Below are 21,650 nucleotides of genomic sequence, written 5' to 3'. Positions count from 1 at the left end.
ATTTCTAACTTTGTCTCATTTTAACACCCATTTTGTGATTTTTATGGACAACTTTTTTCTTGTATGAGTGACCTAGTTGATTGAATGACAACCAAGTATCTTGGGAAAAAGAAACTAACTATGAAATACCAACGTTCTTCATAAAACAATAGACATATACACGTGATAAAGCACACAATGTTATCACTCATCAAAACATATAAATTGTGGGAAATTTGAAAATTTTAAGTTGTTTGAATGAAATTTTAGAGATTGGCAGATTTCTTTTTGTTGGTTTTGAGGATCATGGCAGCCAAAAACTAACGTCATAATGAAATGAAAATTTTCAGTTTATTTTTTTTTATTTTTTTTATTCCTTTAAATTTCAGTTTGTGCGGATTCCTTTAAATTTAATATAATTGCCATGTTGTATTTTCGAAAATACAATAATTAAATAATCTAAAAATATAAATAAAAAGTAAAGTGAAAGGAAAAAAATTTCATTTTTCTTGGTAAAATTAAGAACAATAAAAAATTCCTTAAACACAATACTAAACACGTGTGACACACACATCTTTATCTTAATTTTATTCTCCTTAATCTCTGTGCCGAAAATGCATAGGCTATAAATAATGTGACGCAGGAACTACAATATCTGATTATCATATTGTAACATCCAACTCACCTAAAGGCTAAAAACAAGAGCAAGCAAAGCAAAGCAGTGCAATCGATTATTTATCTTGTGCAAATGTACTTTGTGTATAGTATTTTATTTGTGAAAATGGTATCCTTCTTATCAAAAGCAATGAAGCAGTAGTATTTTCAAGAACACGACCGAAGAAAGTGAAGTTACCAACAGACAAAAGATTAGTTTGTTCTTTATTTAAATACATAACTAAATAGACAAGATTAATGTGTGGTTTTCATTGTTAATGCCTTTCACTATCTTATTTGTCACTAACAAATGCATTCGACATATGCATTGTCTTTTCACAAATACTTGTGTACCACCGGTGGCACCGTGCCACCGGGTCGTACCCACGCCAAATCATGATTCATTTAGCAAATTCGGGTTTAAACCGTGCCACCAATGGTACACAAGAGACAAGACTGTCTCTTGTCTTTTCTCCCTAGAATCCAAATATGGCATCAAGTTTTTCATTTATCTAAGTTGAAATAATTTAGTTGAAATGTTATTTATTTTTATTGACGTCGTTGTTCATCTCTATAAAAGAGAAATGTCTCTATATCATTCATACTCCACTTTGATTTATTTTCTGCACGCAATGAATGGATAAGAAGACTCTAAACGTTTATAATTTGAAGGAAAAATACATATCTAAAAGAGCTGGTACAAAACTACACCAAGTGAAGCTGTGGAATGGAATCTAAATCTTACAAATTAAGTGCCCAAATCAATGTTATTTCCTATCCTCAACACAATTCATGAGAGACAGAGAAAGAGCATAAGCTTAAAACCATAATCAACTAAAATATGCAACTGCATCAAGAAAAATGATTTTGGTATGAATAGTTCACTATGCAAAACTAAAAGCATTTATTGATTATGCTCCTCAATTTCAGCAATTTTGATTCCACATTTCAAAAAGAAAAGCAAAGTGGTTCTCCTTTCAGCATCTTTTTGCCACCGGCACTGCGTCGTTTGTTTTCCCTATTATATAACCTCGATTCAGAAAATAACAGCTTGGTCATCCTAAATGCTCAAGAGATTAATCTATCCACAGATAATATTGTTTCTTTGTAAACCTGAGATTGAACAAGAGTAGTACTCATATGAGACAACAAAAATCTGCTAGACCTGTGTTATTCAATTATCTCAAAAAACGACTCCATGTTATTCAAATCAAGAGGCAAATTTGATGAAAATTGTGCAATTAATTAAAATTTAAGCAACTGCAAAGTCCAATGGGTTAGTTGCGCCTAAATATACAAACTTTCAACCAATTCTAGTTTTGCACATAAACTAAAAAATCTGCCTCCAAACACATGAACTTTCAATTGTTCTGATTTTTCACACGATTATCAACTGCACCCAAATTAATGTTGAGGTGGATATGCCTTAAATGCCTACATGGTTTAAACAATTGATGTGCTACATGAGGTACTTGGATTTCTACGCTACTTCAGCTTGTCACGATGGTATTAATTTGTCACTTTAACTAGCCACGATCGCCGAAAATTGATAGCCATGTGAAAAATCGAAACAATTAAAAGTTCGTGTATTTGGAGGCGGAATATTTAGTTCATGTGGAAAACCAAAATTCACTAAAAGTTCATGTATATAGGCACAATTACCCCAAGTCCAATAAAGTAGGACATGAAAGTTAACTTATCCTTCTTTCTTTGTGAACTCCATTAGGCATCACATCTTAAGTGCATTCAAATATGTTCACCACTCACATACCACCTCCCTACAAAAATAGAGAAACTCAAGGAAAAGATCAAGATCATACCTATCACAGTAGATATGATTCAACCACAGTTCGGCCAAACTTTTCCTGAACATCTTTGGGAGTTTCAATCTGCGAGCAAAAGAAAGAGGAATAGAAAAGGATAAACAATGGTGAAATATAATATCAATGTAGATAATGTATATAAAATAATTCCTCCCATTTACCGCATTTAATGCCTTGAAGAGAGCCTTCACAGTGTTGTGGGGATTCCTTGAACCAACAACCTACAAGAGTATTTCCATCAGGACAAAGTTGGAAACGAAAAAGAACATATTTCTCGAGCCAGTTTCATACCTTTGATTTCACATTCCTGTAACCAGCTAAGTTAAGAATCAACTCCACAGTTTTGCCTGCCTTCATCCCTGATTGTGTGGGAGCTGGCCAAAGATACACCTACAAGCACTTAAAAATTTCAGGCCAAAATCCCTAAAGAAGAAAAACAGCTTTCTATCAATTTCAACCATCAACAAAGACATACAACTAAAAATTTGACGATACCTTAGTCTTTTTATACGATGTCTGAATTGCATGTGCAATTGTATGATCCTCATGCCGCTCTACATAGTGCAGATTCTGAAAGCACTTCTCATATGCCTTTGGCAATAGGCCATTAACATATTAAACTATAAATAACAGATGCCGCGATGAGTTTCTATAAATATTGAAACGTTTTCTTATTTGAACAGACAATCCAGTGGCATAATACCTTTTAGAGTTGACTGCACATTCTCAGACAATAGTATATAAGCATGTCTAGTTTTCAAGCCAAATTTACACATGTGCAGCATAAAGAAGCATGACAGTATGGATTTGAATGCATGTATAGTTCTGATACCTTTTGAAGAGCAAGCGGAACTGTAGGAGCCTTTGCTTTAGCAAAACCAATAACACCATTGTAGTTCCCACAAGCTAACATTGCAGTGTATTTGATAACTTGTCCACCCTGTCTCGTTTATCAGTCATAATTGTTAAAAAAAAATGGCTACTGAATCGTAAATGAGGAGGCTATATTACCTTTGTAACTTTACACGTCCTATTCACATCGACCAGCCTAACATCAAAACCTTGCACACAATGGAGTTATGGAGACACCCAATTTAACATATTGATCTGATGGTACATAAATGACTACCAGAAACAATAGTTCCCATGATTCATGAATAGAAAAGAAAAATGGTAAATATTAGATCAAATGTGAAGAATATCATCATATGATTATGTGCAGGTCGTAAATAGCCAAGGCATTTATTATCCTGCAGGCCTTTTTGTGGTTAAAGTAGAAAATAAATCTGTCATGACAATAAACTACAGTGGCATAGTATAATAGTACTACTTGCTAGCTCAAATGTGAACTTACCATATAAACAATCTCAAATTTCAAACTTGATAATTTTCGATGCAATATATCTTAGAAAACATGACTTGAAACAAATGGTAAACGATGAGAATAGGGACCCCATCTACATGATCACGCAATAGGTACTTGAATTCAGGATTAAAAAAGCAGATGGTGATAAGTATAGCATGAATTTGAAATCCTTGACACCAACAAAAACACTCACAACTAAGCGAAGAATCACTCAGCATGCAAAATACCACCAAACAAGCATCTACAAACGCAAACAATTCCATTTGGGGCTTGAGGGTTGGGCTGTTGGGCTTCTATTTGGTTAAAGTAGAAAATAAATCTATTATGACAATAAGAGCATCTCCAATGCATTGGTGCTTAGAGGGGGTCTTAAATCCTCATTTCTACAAAATTCACATATTTGCACTTATATTTTTAAATTCCAAATTTCATTAAAATTAAAATTCAACATTACAATAAAAATAAAAATTACATAATTTAAATTTTATTTTAAAATTTAAAATTTTATTAAAATTAAATATTCAATATTGCATCAATTAAAATAAAATATAAAATTTTAAAATTAAAAAAATTACAATAACTAAACATCTTGTGAAAAAATTAAAATAATTAAAAACCAAAATAAGAAAACAAACAATAAAAATGGTTATTTACTCAACCCACCCACCGCCCCACTATCTCTTTCTTCCCCAAATTTTCGAGTATCTCAAGTTTAGTTTCTCTGCATATTTATTCCCCAAATTTTCGAGCATCAGATTTAAGAAAATTTTGATTTTTTTTTTAAATGGGGCGCGTCCGGAGGACGCACCAACCATTTCTCCTCTTCGCCCCGGGTCTCCGCCAAGCATCGGCTTCGACCCCCCCTGGTTCTCCAACGCGGCGCAGCTGAGGAAGCACCGGGTCGACGCCTCCTTCGCAACGAGCGTTGGAGATGCTCTAAACTACAGTAGCATAGTTGTAACACCCCGCCCATTTATATTAAGTTTAGAATTTATTTTAAACTTAGATTAGGATGATTTACGCCAGAAAAAAATGAAAAATTATTTATTTTAATTCCAACAAAAATGACTTACAAAAGCATTGCATCCAAGCAATGCTTCTGTAAATTTAGTTATTAAATCTATATGCATTGCATATTTATTTAATTAAACATCCAAGCATTTTATGAGTATTATGAATTTATTTTCACATTGGGCCCTATGTTTTATTTACATTTGAGTAAATAAATGAAAGCCCAACCCATCTTCACATCAAGCCCAACCCACCTCTTCCCTTGATATTTTCGTCCACCACCACCGCCTCACTGTTCTCTCCCTCTTCAATATATATATATATATATATAGGGAGCCGCTCCAATGAGACCCCCTAATTTTAGTAAGATCTAGGGTACGATCTGGTGCGTTTATTTTATCAATCCTATGACTGATATTGTATCAGGAGGGAGAATTTTTTTTGCAGGGTTCGAATCCTGGAGGGAGCAAAATATTTTAAATTTTATTATTCATTAGTATATACTGCATTATTCATCAGCATATACTGTCTTGTTCATCAGTATATATGTCTTATTCATTAACAATTTTTAAAATTTTGTTTTTCACCAGTATATACATCTTGTTCGTTAGGTATAAGTTTTGTTCATTAGTATTATATGTCTTATTCATTGTCCTAGTGTTTCACGAAAAATAGGGGGTCTCATTGGAGCGCGCCCCTATATATATATATATATATATATATATATATATATATATATATATATATATATATATCCTTCGCTGCACTCCGATCTTTCTATTCTCATTCACTCACTTCTCTCTCGTTTCCTCCCGGACTGAGCTTCAAACGCTGAACTCCAAGAACAGCAGCCAACGATTCACCCAGCAAATCCAAGCCAAGGTTTCACCTTTAACTCCCCTGCTTCTTTACTTCACTTTTCATCCAAGAATTCAAAATTCATGTTCATGTATTCGTGTGTTTATATGTGTTTTAGCTTCATAACTGTTAAATGAATAAGGAAAGGTAGAATCTTGAACTGAGTTGCTATAAGTCGAGTCTTGAGCATGTTGTTTTGTGGAGTTGGCTGTGTGTGAGGGTCGTCGGAGTAGAGGGAGAGAATTTGGGTTGATTGGGGGCTGATTTGGGGATTTGGAGGAAATGAGCGTGAGGGTAGCGGTCATGGCTTGCTGCGGTTGCTGAAAAGAGAGGGAGGCGACGGCGCTCCACCGTTGCCAAGGAGGTGATCGGCGCGAACTGTACTGGTGAGCTGAGAAAGAGAGTCGTGAGGTGTTCAGAGGTTGCGGGTGAAGAGCAGAGCAGGGAGATGAGAGCAGAGCAAAGCTCGAGGGCAAAGCAGAGCTGGAAGGGCAGAGTTGGAAAGGGCAGAGCAGAGCTCGAGGGCAGAGCAGAGCTGAAATGCCAGAGCTGAACGCCAGAGCTGAAATACCAGAGCTAAATGCCAGAGCTGAAAGCCAGAGCTGAATGCCAGAGCTGAACGCCAGAGCTGAACACCAGAGCTGAAATGCCAGAGCTGAACGCCAGAGCTGAATGCCAGAGCTGAAATGCCAGAGCTGAAATGCCAGAGCTGAAAGCCAGAGCTGAAAGCCAGAGCTGAACGTCAGAGCTGAACGCCAGAGCTGAAATACCCGAGCTGTAAAGCAGAGCTGGGATGGCCAGAGCTGGTTTACATAGTAGAACAGAACGGAGTAGAAAACTTGTGCATTTTTAGTAAACACTTTTTATGCTTAAGTATGAAATGAATCATGCATTGCATCATGTTTTAATTGGTTTTATTTATAATTCCAATTACAAAAGAAAGATGAGTAAGAATATTGTTGGTGTTCTTAACTCAAGAGAAATGTTTTCAATTATTTATTCATTAAATTTTGAAAACCTGGCTAAGTGAATCATAGAATGTTAAGCACTTTACAGTGACTTGAGTTTAGATTTAAGAGACCTATTAAGAATAGATTTCTTGTAGGCTTTGAACGTCAGGAGGATTAGCACTGCAATTCCGATTCAGAGTTAGGATTAAACGACAGGCATTGCCTAATTAGGTGGGCTTATTTTCCAAATGTATGATTTAGCTATTGAGCTTAAATGTTTCAATGGAATGAAAACTGTTTATCCGATAAAATATTTTGTGCACTCTGCTCTGTTTAAGGCTCGCAATAATGAATCGGTCGAGGTTCTCTCTTGACCTAACACGTTATTTGAGAATTGTGTACACCTATTAGCTGACTCGATGGGTTGATCTCCATTCGGGCACTAATCATGTATGAGGCGTTATAAGGGTGCTCGACGGGATGTGTTCCGGAGCATTGGGTTCCAAATGGGAACTTGATTGGGTTACGCCCTCAGTTCAAGTAAGCAGGAGTAATGGATCCGTCGGTTGCTAAAAGGTCCGGGATCTCAGTGAGTAACGGAAAGGGAGTGTGACAATTGCGCGCAATACAATGAAATGTTTTAACATGCTTAGAAATTATTTCAATTTAAAATCTTCTAAGTCATGTCAAGTATAATTGGATAAACTGCTATTATGATTATGAAATGTTTACAAAAATGCTAGCCCACTAAGTACATTAGTACTTAGCCCAAAAATACTTTCAAATATTTTTTAGGTTGATTGGTCGGTGCTGACGGGGCGAGCTGAGGCTAGGGTTCAACTCCGTATTTTGTCTTCCGCTGTTGCACTAGCTCTTTTGTCTTTTGTTTCTCTAACATAAGACCTTTATGTAAATTCTGAATTATGTTTCTTATCGAGCTTAGACTCTCAACTTTTATATATATTTTGTTGAGCCGAGACTATTATTTCACAAGTATTTCATTCTAAATGTTGGTTATCAGAAGCATGACACTAAACTTGTGATCCAAAGGGGACTAGCCCGACTTGTTATTTTATTCGTGTTTTAACAAGGTTGTTTCTTGTTTATTTCTATGAATTAGTTGCACCTCGATTATAGTTTATTCCTTCCAGAATTGGGGTGTGACAATAGTATAATAGTACGTGAACTTACCATATAAACAATCTCAAATTTCAAACTTAATAATTTTCGATGCAACATATCTTAGAATTAGAAAACATGACTTGAAACAAATGGTAAACGATAAGAATAGGGACCCCATTTACATGATCAGGCAATAGGTACTTGAATTCAGGATTAAAAAAGCAGCTGGTGATAAGTAGATCATAAAATCCAACAGGCAACAGCTATGGAAGGGTGTGACCTTTGACAACTGGAATCAATACAAAGGGAATCACAGAGGAAAGCTGAGAAAGAAAGATTGATAGATGCATGTATTACCTTCCTATAAAGAGGCTGTCTCTTCTGTTCGATCAATGCGTTCCTCTCTTCCGCAAGATCTCTAATTTCCTCCTCCAATAGTTTCCCCTTCCTTCCAAAAGTATAATCCAACACTGCCAGTTTCTCCTCAAGTTTTTTATCTATTTCATTCATCCTTTCCATATATTTATTATCCTTCTGTTTCAGATTATCAAACTCGAATAAGCCAATTTTCTCTTCACTTTCTTTAGTTTCTTTATCCTCCTCCTTCTCACGATCCTCCTCACGATCAACAGATCCACCATCATCCTCACGCTCGATGATCCCATAATTGGCTGGATCATTTGGATCAAAGGCATCCCTCGCCTCTGCCATTCTCAATGCCCTATTCAACTTCACCTGAAGAAGAAATTTCTCCTTTCCTTCAGCTACTCTCAACTTATTCATCAACTCCCCTATCACCCGATACTCCGCCTTCAACGCGAAATGTTTCTCCTCAAATTCATCAATTATTTTCATCCATTTGAATGCATCATCAAAGGTCTCTGTTCAACTCTATAAAGTCAGACAAATGTCTAAGCACAAAAAAGCAAGTACTAAAAAAAAGAACACAATGGAAATACAGAACATGCATTCACATTCTAGTATTCCATATTGCACTCAAAAATAGTTCTTATTAAATAAGAACTGCACACTCTCATCCCCGGAATCTCAAAAAGAACTTCATCATTATGTGAGCTGCTCGAACTAAAAATCAAAATATGTAAGTACAGCATGAATTTGAAATCCTTGACACCAACAAAAACACTCACAACTAAGCGAAGAATCACTCAGCTGCAAAATACCACAAAACAATCATACATCCACATTCCAGTTGGGGCTTGAGGGTTGGGCCTCTATTTGGGCCGTTTCCTTTTAAATTTAGCTGGCCCAATTTCCTTTTATTTTTATTTGATTGGGCTGACGTATACAATAGCATTTGGGCCGGTTTTTATTTTAATTCGGCTGGACTCGATTTTGTTTTCTATTTAATTCATTGGGCTGGGCGTGTTGGGATTGAGCTCCCTTATTTAAAATTTAAAAATTTTAAAGATGTCAAATATTTTTCGTGCATCGCACGAATGGAAAATCTAGTTTGAATTAATTGGTAGTGGAAATTGTTGCTTAAAATTTTACAACTAATTTATACTCCCTTCGTCCTTTAAATATTTTAAAAAGAATAAAAAAACAAAAAAAAAATACAAGAAGTTAAAGAAAAAGAAAATAAAGAAGATATAATTTATAAATAAACTTTTAATTTTATTACAATCACAAGTTTGCTATTCAATTTTGAATTTGATTTCCAATTGAAAGTTGAATCTTTAAGATAGATTTTTTAGAAATATGTTGCATTTTTTGTCATACTTAAATAACTGCTCTCTTCCTTCTTCTTCTTCTTCTTTTTTTTTTTTAGGGAAATAACTGCTCTCTTCCTGGTACAACATTGAGCTTGTTTTTTCGACCATTTTTGTTGCTGAATTCCCTTGTGTTTCAATATGTTTAGGCGGATCCTGACATGTACTTCAGGATTTAAAAAAAAAAGGAAAAAAAAGTCAATTAGATTCAAACAAAACAAAATATGACAACTTTCCCAACTTGCAATTTTTGTTTTTTTTTTTTTTTCAAAATTCCATATTTTATATACCAACTTGACGACTTGCATGTTGTTTTCTAAATTAATCTTGTACAAATCTACCCACTGTCTTCAACCTATTCGGAAATTTCAAAGGTGAATATCAACCAAGTTGAGCATCATTAATCATAGTTTATTCTTGGATGCATGAATTAGAACATGGAAATCAACATCACTCACCTACTCTACTCATATATTCTTATTTTTAAAGACTTGAATCAGCGCATACTTAAATGACGCCAAGGACACATTGTTTGTGATAATAATTGAGGAGAGGAGATATAGCCATTTTACACATTGTTTTTGCTGAACCTAAACTCAGATTCTATTAAATTCTTTCTCAGAAAAATATACAGTGTTTTTCCTTGGATCATGGCGGCATATGCAGCCTTGGTTTCTGTTATACATATCATCGATACAATCGAGCATCACCATTCCCCTCCAATTTCTATAGACAAACAACAAGTTGAATCTCTCACTCAAATTCTTACCTTTTTGCAGGAATTTCTTGAAGGTTATAAGTCCCCTGTTGCTGACGGAGATGAATCTGATCCGCTGGAGATGCGTATTGTAGATGCAGCTCATGCGGTTGAAGATGTTATCGAATCATATATTGTGAACGTGATTGAACTGGGTAGATCTAGTTCCAACGAAGTCAGTTTCATCAACTTCTATCAAGATCTACAACAAGTGATTGAAGAAATGAATCTCTAACTCAAATTATTAATTACCTTCTTGCAGGAATTTCTCCAAGGCTATGTTGTAGATGCAGCTCATGCGGCTGAAGAAGTGAATTCTAGAGAGGAAGTCAGTTGCATCGACTTCTATCAAGATCTACAGCAAGTGATTGAAGAACTGAATGTGATCAAGAAGGAAGCCATGGAGACTTCAGCTGAAGCTCATCTGCAGAGAAAGGTCTCCTCGACTCATGCTGGCTCCTTGAGGTCCTCTTCCACTGTGAAGGAAAGCATGATGGTGGGCTTTGATGATGTGTTACTTCAACTCTTGGATAAGCTCACTGGAGGGCACCGCAATCGCCAAATCATCCCTATTGTTGGGATGGGCGGGATTGGTAAGACCACTCTTGCCCGACATATATTTGAGCATGCCCTTGTTAAGGAGCATTTTGATCTTTGTGCGTGGACTACAATTTCTCAAACTTATAATGTTAGAGAAACACTTAGAGAAGTTCTTTACCAAGTGAGCGGAGATTCGAGGGATGACTTAAGTGACGAGAACGAATTGGGAGAAAAATTGCACAAGTATTTATTGGGTAGGAGGTATATTATAATACTGGATGACATGTGGAGTGTAGAGGTGTGGTACAAAATGAGGTTCTTCTTTCCCGATTACAATGATGGGAGTCGAGTAATCGTAACAACTAGGCTGTCAAACCTGGCTGCCGAGGTGACAGACTCTAACAGCATTGGTATGAGATTTTTAGATGACGTTTATAGCTGGAGTTTGTTCTCCAAAACTGTATTTGGGGATGAGGGTTTTCCTCTTCATCTCGAGGAAATCGGAAAGAAAATCGTGGGGAAGTGTAAGGGACTTCCTTTGTCGATTGTTGTGATTGGCGGTCTTTTGGCTAAGTCCGAACTTACACTGGAATATTGGGAGCACATAGAGGAAAACTTAAGCTCAACAGTGAATTCAGAAAATGATGAATATTGCTTGAGAGTATTGAAACTGAGCTATGACCATTTGCCTGCCTATCTGAAGCCTTGTTTTTTGTACATGGGGATGTTTGGGGAAGATGAGAAAATTAGGGTTGCAGAACTCATGAGGCTATGGGTTTCTGAAGGCTTTCTTAAACCAATAATCAATAAAAGCTCGAAAACAATTGCCAATGAGTATCTGATGGAGCTAGTCGATAGAAACCTCATTCTAGTTCATAGGTTCGGGGCAGTTGGGAATATAAAGTACTGCAAAATGCATGATTTAGTGAGAGATCTATCATTTCAAGAAGCTGAAAAGCAGAGGTTTTATTATGTCTTAGGGCAACATTGTCCTCGAGGGATAAATAGCCGACGCCGCATTTTTATTCCCGGAAGCACTTCAGATAAGACAGTCAGGGATGCCTTGCAAACTATGTCACGTGCTCGTTCTTTCATATGTCATGATGATAGAGTTCCTCAATTGCTAGATTTTAGATTTTTTAGGACATTGACTACATATAAGTGTTCCAGTGAGTATTCACAAGAAAATGTGTTTCAATCGGTGAACTTGAGGTACCTTTCGGCTGAATTTCGTGACGAGTTCCAAATCCCTTCTTCAATTAGTCTGCTCTGGAATCTACACACACTAATTGTTTCTTGTTGGGGTGGACTTAAGACTGCACCAGTAGAAATTTGGAAAATGCATCAGCTTAAGCATGTCGAGTTCGTATATCCAGGAATGTATCTCCCAGATCCTCCAAGTGGGCATAGTGATGTTATGATGGAGAATATAGAGACGCTCAAAGGAGTGATTGATTTCAACTTGAATGAAGAAGTGGTTAAGAGAATTCCCAATATCAAGAAACTGTATATAAGATACAAGCATAAAGTAATGGACAGAGTGAAGTGCCTAAGCTATCTTCATTGTCTGAGTAAGCTGGAAACCTTGAGGTGCTTTATTGATGATGGAAGTGATGAGTATCTGCAGAGTATTAGCTTCCCGCACTCACTCAAGAAGTTGCATCTTCAATGCGGAAACTTCTTCCATTTGGAGGAAATTCTGGAAAAGATAGGTTCATTACCACTTCTTGAGAAGCTCCGACTGATATGTGGGCAGTTTGCAACACGCAGTTGGGAAATAGTTGAAGGCCAATTCCCCAGCCTCAAATACTTGAGTTTAGTTTGGTGTGGGGATATGGAATGTTGGACGTTAGAGGGCTCTTGCTTGCCACGCCTTGAACAACTTTATCTCGGGTACATGGAGTCGTTGGAGGAGTTCCCTTCGGAAATTGGAGAAATACCAACACTCAAATCAATTGGATTGTGGAGTTGCAGTGAATCAATGGCTGTGTCTTTGAAAAAGATAGTGGAGGAACAAGAGGAATTACAAGGGGACCCATCCATTCATGTTCGAGTTAGGTCATTCAATGTCAGCCAAGAACTGCAGAGCTTGGCAACTCCCAACTTTCGTGTAGTCAAACGGTAATTTGATGTGATGAGGAATTCAATTGTGGGAATACTAATTTGAGTGATTATAATTTTCAAAATCTCTTTCTTCCTTCTTCTAAGCCCCGGATCATGGCTTTCTTTTTATTTTACTAACTAATAAATTAATTTATCACAAATCTTTTCTATTCATCTTTTTTTTTTGGCACATTCTATTCATCTTCTTAGTAACCTAAGTAATTGGAGTTCAATACTCAATTCTCTGGTCCTAAATCCAAAGAAAAGAAAATACATAGATTTTTTTCCCACTCTGCCTCTCAACTTCATCCGACGTCACAATATTTAACACACGATTTGTCCTTATAACTTTATATTTTACTTGTTTTTAATTACTAGCATGAAGAACGTGCGATGCACGTTGAACACGTGTGATTTTTACTATATAAATAAAATTCATAGATATTTTTATATAGTTTTGAATATTTGTATTAATTCATTTGACTATAATTGTAATTTAAAAAAGGAACCAATGCAACTATTAATGAATAAATTTAAAAGTAATAAAGCAATATTCATAATATACCTCTAAATAAAAATGCAAAAAAAACTATGAAAAACATCCTAAATTATCTAAGTATGGAGCAAGACGAATTTAAATATTTTCTTGTTTGATTTTGACGATTGGGGATCTCTTCTTCTTATTTTTAGTTTGCAACAAAATGTTGTTCAGCGGCAAATCATCGTCACTTGTAATGTCAATGTAGTCATCAAACTTTTTCTTGGTTATCCTTCTTTTTCTCTTTTGCAATTCTGTGGGCTGCAACTCCATCATAGATTTTTTCTTTCTAGACGGAATTTTCTTTTTTGATTTGTCAGTTAAATGTTTGTTTTTCTCCACTTCAGTCGGCTCTTCTTCAATATCTCCAACATCGATGTTTTCCATTGGTTGCGTTTTTTGGCTTGCATTTGCTCCGATATTGAGATTTCCTCGTTGATCGAATTTTATAGACTTGTGTGCTTAATCCTATATAGTATGTGGAGTCTGTTTCACCATGTGAAAATATATAATTGTTATAACAATTCTTTTGCCAACTTCATTCCCTCTTAATTCTCCATTAAAGACACAATTATGCTCTCATACTTGATTGGTTTTGACGAAAAAAATCCAGTCTTGTTGTCTCCAATTTTATATACATATCCACTATATATTGATGTAATAATGTAATTCGTATCTTATAGCAAATATATTCTTTGCACCATACATTCTTAACGTTTTCTCTTCTAACACCTAAAAACATAGAAAAATACAATATAAAAATAAAAATAAAGTTATATTTTAGTGATTATTGAAATAAAGTAAATATAACAATATACAAAATAAATATATATATGTCAACAATTGCTTAATTATATAAAAGAACCTCAAACCAATTAACAACTAAAAGATTTTCTATTCAATTTATGTTTAAAAATTTAATTAAATATATTCATTATCACCTAAAACACTCTAAATACAAATCTAACACTTTATCGATTCAGCTCATTCATAGGTAGGATTTATAGATTATGATTAAGTAGGGATTTCATTAAGACATATGCATAATGAGAAAAGTAAATAGCCTTAAGCTAAGATCATCCTCACGCTCGATGATCCCATAATTGGCTGGATCATTTGGATCAAAGGCATCCCTCGCCTCTGCCATTCTCAGTGCCCTATTCAACTTTCTTAAATATGGTAATCGAGAGAAGCTAGGTTGAGAAAGAACAACATGATAGAAAATGTAGAGAGAATTGATAATGTCTCTGATATTTCTTTAGATTACAATGCACCCTTTTATAGTGTAAGGGTGAATCAAATGTCAAACTACAATCTCTTAAAATCAAATACAATCTCTTAAAATCAAAAGCTAAAGATTTTATCGTTGAATTATTATTCATGATCTTTGAATAATAATCTTTGACTTATGCAAATGGTTATTTTCAACACTCCCCCGCAAGTTGAGTAATGGCATTTCCGATACTTAACTTGTCCAGAACTTCTCTGAAGACTTTTGTGTTTACAGCCTTAGTCAATATGTCAGCCAACTGTTCATCCGATCGTATGAAAGGAAGTTCAATGATCCCACTATCGAGCTTTTCTTTGATGAAATGCCGATCGATCTCCACGTGTTTGGTCCTGTCGTGTTGTACGAGATTTTCAGATATACTAATCGCAGCTTTATTGTCACAGAAGAGCCGACTTCCCCTTCTTGGAGGAAAGCCAATCTCTGTGAGCAATCTCCGAAGCCACAGGATTTCAGTTATCCCACTTTTTACTCCTCTGAATTCTGCCTCTGCACTTGATAGGGCCACTACTTTCTGTTTTTTGCTTCTCCATGTGACCAAATTTCCTCCAACGAAGGTAAAATATCCGGCGGTAGATTTCCTATCATTTGGGTTACTGGCCCAATCTGCGTCTGTACACCCGTCAACTTCCAAATCTTCCTTTTTTTCAAGCAAAATCCCATAATCAGTGGTTCCTTTCAGATACCGGACAATTCTCAAAGCTGCCTCCATATGCTCCTTCTGGGGTTTGTGCATAAACTGACTTACTATTCCAACTGCATATGTGATGTCGGGCCGTGTATGGGAGAGATAGATGAGTTTCCCAACAAGGCGCTGGTATTTTCCTTGATCTGTTAAGTCAGCTCCCTCAACAATAGTTAATCCATGATTTATCACAATCGGTGTTTCTGCAGGTTTACACTCGAGTAGCCCAGTTTCTGCAAGTAAGTAAAGGACATACTTTCTTTGTCTCAGGAAGATTCCCTTTTTCGACCTTAAAATCTCAATTCCAAGGAAGTACTTCAGAGATCCAAGGTCTTTCATTTCAAATTCCAGGAACAAGTTTTTCTTCAGGTTTACTATCTCTTCAACATCGTCTCCTGTGATAATCATGTCATCAACATAAATGATTAAACATGTTACCTTTCCTTCTCTTCGTTTCACGAATAATGTATGATCAGAGTTACTCTGTTTATAGCCATTTTTTGTCATAGCTAAACAGAATCTCCCGAACCATACTCTGGGCGATTGCTTCAATCCATAGAGTGTCTTCTTTAGCCTGCACACTTGACCTGCATCGAACTCTTCGGAATAACCTGGGGGAACTTCCATATATATCTCTGCATTGTCATCCAATTCTCCATGTAGGAAGGCATTAGTTACATCCAACTGATGCAAAGGCCAATCCTTGCATGCTGCTACTGAGAGAAGTGTTCTTACTGTGTTCATCTTGGCCACTGGTGAGAATGTTTCTTCATAGTCTATCCCGTAGGTCTGAGTGTATCCTTTTGCAACCAACCTAGCTTTGTACCTCTCGATCAGAGACGGACGCACGTTCATCACTATGGGGGCACGTGCCCCCACAACATTTTTTTTTTACTAATTATATATGTATATGTTATATATACTTGTTTTCATTCCCCAAAGCCCAACCCAATATCACACGTGCCCCCTCCCCACTCAACTTTTTCCTTTTTAATTATAGTATCCCCAATCCCACCCAAACCCTCAAACGAATTGCTCTCTCTCTCTCTCCTCTTTTCATCCTAATCTATTGAAGGCTTGAAGCTCCCATTTTATCTCAAATTCTCAACAGACAGCAGGTATGATTGTTTATTTCGAAAATTTGTAGTAATATATATTAATCTGATTTATGATTGTTTATTTCGAAAATTTTATTTTAATTTTGATTTATTGAATTACATGATTTTAATTTAGGTTTACATGGAAAGATTTTATAAAAGAGCATTGGAACCACCATTTATTATTGGAAAAAATAACGATAGTGCCAAATCAAGTAGGGACAGTTTTGATGCAAAAGACCTTCCTACAGATCCGGGATTAAGAATTCAGATTTTGGAATATAATCCAAATATTCGAGATGAAGTTCGAAGGGCATACATATCGAGGGGTCCTTGTCAACCATTGAAGCATAATTTTCCTTTTACAACCTTCGGGAAAAAATCAAGGCGTTTCAATTCTAATTGGTTTTCTGAATATGCAAATTGGTTGGAGTATAGTATATCCAAAGATGCTGCATTTTGCCTGTGTTGTTATCTCTTTAAAGCAAAATCTGGAGAACAAGCAAATGGAGACTTTGTTGGTGAAGGGTTTAGGAACTGGAAAAAGGGGGAAAGACTGAAAGAACATGTCGGAGGTCCAAATAGTGCTCACAATAAAGCTTGGGCTATGTGTGAAGCTTTGAAAAATCAGAAACAACATATCCAATATGCATTTGACAAGCAGACAGATCAAAATCGAAGAGATTATCGAATGAGGTTAAATGCATCAATTGTGTTCGATTTCTTTTACGTCAGGGACTTGCATTCCGCGGTGATGATGAATCAAAGACTTCAACAAATCGGGGTAACTTTCTTGAGCTTTTGAATTTTCTGGCAGATCACAATGATGATATTAAATATGTTATAAATGGTGCTCCTGAAAATCTCAAATTGATAGCACCTAGTATTCAAAAGGATATTGTGAATGCTGCTGCAACGAAAACTATTAATATCATCATGGAAGAGATAGGAGGTTCACTATTTTCTATTCTAGTTGATGAATCCCGCGATATTTCAATGAAAGAGCAGATGGCAATTGTGCTACGTTTTGTGAATAAGGATGGTTGTATAGTTGAAAGGTTTGTCGGTGTTGAACATGTTACTAGCACTACTGCTCTTGCACTAAAAGAAGCAATTTGTTGTTTCTTTTCTAGATATAACTTGAGTATTTCGAGGTTGCGAGGTCAAGGTTATGATGGAGCTAGTAATATGCAGGGTGCGTTTAATGGTTTAAAAGCTCTTATTTTGAAGGAGAATCCATGTGCCTTTTACATTCATTGTTTCGCTCACCAACTTCAACTTGCTCTTGTAGCTGTTGCAAAGAAACATATTCTAGTTTCTGCACTATTCTTCTCAGTTACTAGTGTAGTAAATGTTGTTGGTGCTTCTTCCAAAAGGTGTGACATTCTTCACCAAAAAGAAGCTGAGAAAATTTTTAGTGCCCTCAACAATGGTGATCTTGTAAGTGGAAGAGGTTTAAATCAAGAAACTACACTCAAACGCCCAGGTGATACACGATGGAGCTCTCACTATGATACTTTGATTAGTTTGATCACTTTGTTTTCTTCTACAATCAAGGTTCTTGAGATAATTGTGGAAGACGGGGTAAGTTCTGAGCAAAAGGGTGAGGCAAACAATTTATTGGGATTGATGCAGTCGTTTGATTTTGTTTTTACCTTACATTTGATGAGATCCAACTTAGGAATTACAAATGAATTGTCAAAGGCATTGCAAAGGAAAGATCAAGATATTGTCAATGCCATGGCTCTCGTGAAAATAGCCAAGAAACGACTACAAATGATGAGGGATGAAGGATGGGATTCTTTTTATGATCAAGTTTCTTCCTTTTGTAACAAAGAAAACATCGATGTTCCAAATATGAGTGATAAATTTGTAGCTCGATGCAGGTCAAGGCGTAAAGCTCCTGAAGTTACAAATCTTCATCATTATCGATTTGATGTGTTCTTTTCTATCATAGATATGCAGCTCATGGAGTTAAATGACCGTTTCAGTGAGGCAAATACAGATTTGTTACTTTCTGTTGCATGTTTATGTCCAGATGATTCATTCTCGGCTTTTGATAAGCATAGATTGATTAATCTTGCTAGATTCTACCCTCAAGACTTCTCTACATTTCAGATTGAGGCACTTGATGATCAGCTTGAAACTTATATCCTTGATATGCGTTCTACTGATGGGTTTGGAAGATTAAAAGGTATTGGAGCTCTTGCACAAAAGATGGTTGAGACGAAAAAGCATGAGGTATATCCATTGCTTTATTTGCTTATAACACTAGCTCTTATTCTTCCGGTTGCCACTGCTACAGTTGAAAGGGTATTTTCTGCAATGAATATCATAAAGAATCGTCTACGCGGTCGGATGGGAGATCAGTGGATGAATGATAGTTTGGTTGTATATATTGAGAAAGAGATTTTTGATAGTGTTGATAATGAGTCAATCATGCAAATGTTTCAGTCAATGAAAACTCGCAGATTTCAATTGTAATAGACTTGAATTATCGTGTAGTAATTTTTTTGAACGTATTTTTTATATATAATTATTTTGTGCCCCCGTAACACAAAAATTCTGGATCCATCCCTGCTCTCGATTGAACCATCTGCTCGCCTTTTGATTGAAAAAACCCATCTGCATCCCACTGGCCTCTTTCCTTCTGGCAGCACACATCTTTCCCATGTCCCATTCTTAATTAGTGCATCCATTTCCTTCTTCATGGCATCCCTCCAATGTTTATATCTCCTTGCCTCTTCTACTGTCTGGGGTACATCCTCCTCTTCATAAAGAGCTGCTTCAAAGGCCCGTGCCATCTCTGTGAGTTGTCCTTGGGCAAGGTTGGCAATCGAGTACCTAGTCTTCCGTCCCTGCCAGTCTGGAGAGTATCGCTTTGGTGGTTTTCCCCTTGTACTTCGGGGAGGCAATGTGTACTGATCTGTGGCACCTGCTAACTCAGTACGTTCATCGTCTTCATCCGTATCCCTTCCAGTTTCTGTGTCAGTGTCTTCATCCCTCTGTTCCTCAATGTTAGTATTAACTTGAGAACTATTGAGATTACTTACCTCAGGATTTGAAGATGGGGTTGATAGTGGGGTCGACTCGCTGGACATCTCGAACTGAACCTGTGTTGTAGATGTCTCGGCGGGTGTGCTAACCTTCTCTGTTGGACCAACGTCTGGCACAGAACCTGGCAATGACACTGAGCTAGTTTGAGACGGATGAGAAGGTAGGGAATGAAGGGTTGTTTGGACAGTGGATGGCATATGGAGCCAACTTAGGGAGTCGACAATCTCCTTTTTCTCCCCCTGACTCCCATGTTGGTGGAAAAAATATTCTGTTTCAACGAAGTCACAGTTTAAGGTAGTGTATAGGTGATTAGCTACAGGATCATAACATCTATACCCCTTCTGATTTTTGCCATACCCCAGGAAAACACACTTAACAGCATTTGGTGAGAACTTTGTACGATTTTGTTTAGGGATATGAACATAAACGGTGCATCCAAAAATTCTGGGTTCCAGTGTGAGGGATGAGGGTATTTCAGAGTGAGTAGCTAGGAACTCAAGGGGTGGTTTAAAGTTTAGGATATGAGTTGGCAGTCGATTCAAGAGGTAAACAGAGGTAGCTATGGCTTCGGGCCAGTAAGATTTAGGGACTTGGGAGTCGATGATAAGGGCTCTAGTCATCTCTAAAATGATCCTATTTTTCCGTTCAGCTACCCCATTCTGTTCAGGTGTGTAAGGACATGTTGTTTGGTGGACAAGGCCTTTTTCAGTGAAGAAGTTTTGCATCTTGGAATTTACATACTCCCCCCCATTATCAGATCTAAGGATTTGAATATTTTTCTTGTATTGTGTTTGTACTAGATTATAGAAGTGGGTGAACTTTTCAAAAACTTCACTTTTGGATTTTAAGAAATATACCCATGTCATTCTAGAACAATCGTCAACAAATAGCAAAAAATATCTAAACCCATTATCACTAGTAACCGGAGCTGGACCCCAAACATCAGAGTGAAGTAAAGAGAAAACTGACTTCACACGCGTATTATTAAGTTTAAAAGAGTGACGATGGCTCTTAGCCAGAAAACATGTCTCACAGTTCAAAGGGTGTGAAGTAATAAGGTTTGGATAAATTAACCGTAAATATCCTATGGATGGATGTCCTAACCGCCTATGCCAAAGCCAAGTCTGTTCCTCTGCCAGTCCTCGAGTTAGCATCGCAGCACCCTGTTGAGCCATCCTATCCACATAGTAGAGTCCTCGATATTCAGTGCCACGCCCAACTATCTTCCCCGTCCTCGTATCCTGTAAAATGCAGAAGCCAGGCTGCATTAGTAAGTTACAGTGTAATTCTCTCATTACGTGGCTAACAGACACCAATTTGTGGGATAAAGACGGGATATATAAGCAGTTTGGAAGACATAATTCAGAGGATAATTTAATAGTTCCAGCTCCTTCTACATATGCTAAATTTCCACTAGCAGTTTTAACATATTTTTTCTGGGTAGGAAAAATTTCTATAAAATCCGAGGCATCAAAGGACATAGTATCTGTGGCTCCACAATCAAAAATCCAATGGTAGTCTTTATCTGGTGTTCCAGAATTAGAGGAAGATAATGCTAAGGCCTGAACAAAATAAGAGCTGTGAATGAGTGAGGGGTTTAAAAGGTATAACCCCTCATTACCTTCCCCTTCGTGAACCCTAGCCGCCAGGGCACCTCCTCTCTCCTCGTTAATGCGCGTCTGTGGCGGTGGTGGTCCGACGTTGCCTGCCGGAGTTCCGGCGTTGGCGGCTCGTGTATCACCGCCTGACCACGCCCCGCCAGTCGTTGCAGCAGACACGATTGACGTCGGTCTTGTGCCGCTGACCGTCACCGTCGCTTGTCCATTCGGACTCCACGGTTGATTCCGATTTTTGGACGCAGCTCTTGATTTCTTCATTTCGTCCCACCATTCGGGAAATCCGATGAGTAAGAAACATCCCTCCTTGGTATGTTTTTTTACCTCCACAGTGTGTGCAAACGAGTTTGCTCTTGTCGATTTCCCCTTTCCTGTTGTTCCAGGTTTGATTTCCTTGCTGTGGTCGATTGGAGAGCGGTGGTGGTCGGCTGTGGTTGACCGCGGCGAGTCCGGACCCGATTCCTACGGTCGGCGAT

At 37.1% G+C, this 21,650-nt stretch overlaps 4 protein-coding genes across 5 annotated transcripts; 3 read left to right on the top strand and 1 right to left on the bottom strand.

Moving 5' to 3' along the window:
• Positions 1-1,280: 1,280 nt before the first annotated feature.
• LOC131015796 (uncharacterized) lies at positions 1,281-8,648 on the bottom strand (the record flags this gene model as incomplete). Its single annotated transcript, XM_057944219.1, has 8 exons — positions 1,281-1,746; positions 2,454-2,522; positions 2,618-2,677; positions 2,748-2,846; positions 2,952-3,047; positions 3,289-3,396; positions 3,468-3,518; positions 8,121-8,648. Coding segments are annotated over 7 exons (1,008 nt in total), but the record flags the coding sequence as incomplete, so codon positions are not given.
• Positions 8,649-9,605: 957 nt separating this feature from the next.
• LOC131016811 (putative late blight resistance protein homolog R1B-14) lies at positions 9,606-12,997 on the top strand. Of its 2 annotated transcripts, none has more exons than XM_057945553.1 (2): positions 9,606-10,425; positions 10,513-12,997. In XM_057945553.1, the coding sequence occupies exons 1-2, from the start codon at positions 10,144-10,146 to the stop codon at positions 12,913-12,915; spliced, it is 2,685 nt and encodes an 894-aa protein (XP_057801536.1). In that variant the 5' UTR covers positions 9,606-10,143; the 3' UTR covers positions 12,916-12,997. The 2 variants fall into 2 exon arrangements, with proteins under 2 accessions (XP_057801536.1, XP_057801537.1); XM_057945554.1 differs by having other exon boundaries at positions 10,286-10,405.
• A 1,626-nt stretch (positions 12,998-14,623) lies between these two features.
• On the top strand, positions 14,624-15,568 carry LOC131016960 (uncharacterized). Its single transcript, XM_057945803.1, has 2 exons — positions 14,624-15,276; positions 15,402-15,568. The coding sequence occupies exons 1-2, from the start codon at positions 14,881-14,883 to the stop codon at positions 15,555-15,557; spliced, it is 552 nt and encodes a 183-aa protein (XP_057801786.1). The 5' UTR covers positions 14,624-14,880; the 3' UTR covers positions 15,558-15,568.
• A 1,075-nt stretch (positions 15,569-16,643) lies between these two features.
• LOC131015795 (uncharacterized) lies at positions 16,644-18,985 on the top strand. The gene is made up of 2 exons (XM_057944218.1): positions 16,644-17,069; positions 17,237-18,985. The coding sequence occupies exons 1-2, from the start codon at positions 16,644-16,646 to the stop codon at positions 18,983-18,985; spliced, it is 2,175 nt and encodes a 724-aa protein (XP_057800201.1).
• Positions 18,986-21,650: the final 2,665 nt, after the last annotated feature.

This window comes from Salvia miltiorrhiza, chromosome 3, assembly GCF_028751815.1.
Source record: "Salvia miltiorrhiza cultivar Shanhuang (shh) chromosome 3, IMPLAD_Smil_shh, whole genome shotgun sequence".
Lineage (NCBI taxonomy): Eukaryota > Viridiplantae > Streptophyta > Magnoliopsida > Lamiales > Lamiaceae > Salvia > Salvia miltiorrhiza.
Note: the sequence above shows the minus strand (reverse complement) of the source record. Positions and strands in the feature narration are given on the sequence as shown.

Excerpts from the sequence above, each read along its gene's own strand:
- LOC131016811 (XM_057945553.1), top strand. The coding sequence starts at position 10,144 with ATGGCGGCATATGCAGCCTTGGTTTCTGTTATACATATCATCGATACA. Across the intron at positions 10,426-10,512 it reads GTAGATCTAGTTCCAACGAA|GAATTTCTCCAAGGCTATGT; the intron begins GTCAGTTTCATC and ends ACCTTCTTGCAG.
- LOC131016960 (XM_057945803.1), top strand. The coding sequence starts at position 14,881 with ATGGCATTTCCGATACTTAACTTGTCCAGAACTTCTCTGAAGACTTTT. Across the intron at positions 15,277-15,401 it reads CCAAATTTCCTCCAACGAAG|ATACCGGACAATTCTCAAAG; the intron begins GTAAAATATCCG and ends GGTTCCTTTCAG.
- LOC131015795 (XM_057944218.1), top strand. The coding sequence starts at position 16,644 with ATGGAAAGATTTTATAAAAGAGCATTGGAACCACCATTTATTATTGGA. Across the intron at positions 17,070-17,236 it reads GGGAAAGACTGAAAGAACAT|GGACTTGCATTCCGCGGTGA; the intron begins GTCGGAGGTCCA and ends CTTTTACGTCAG.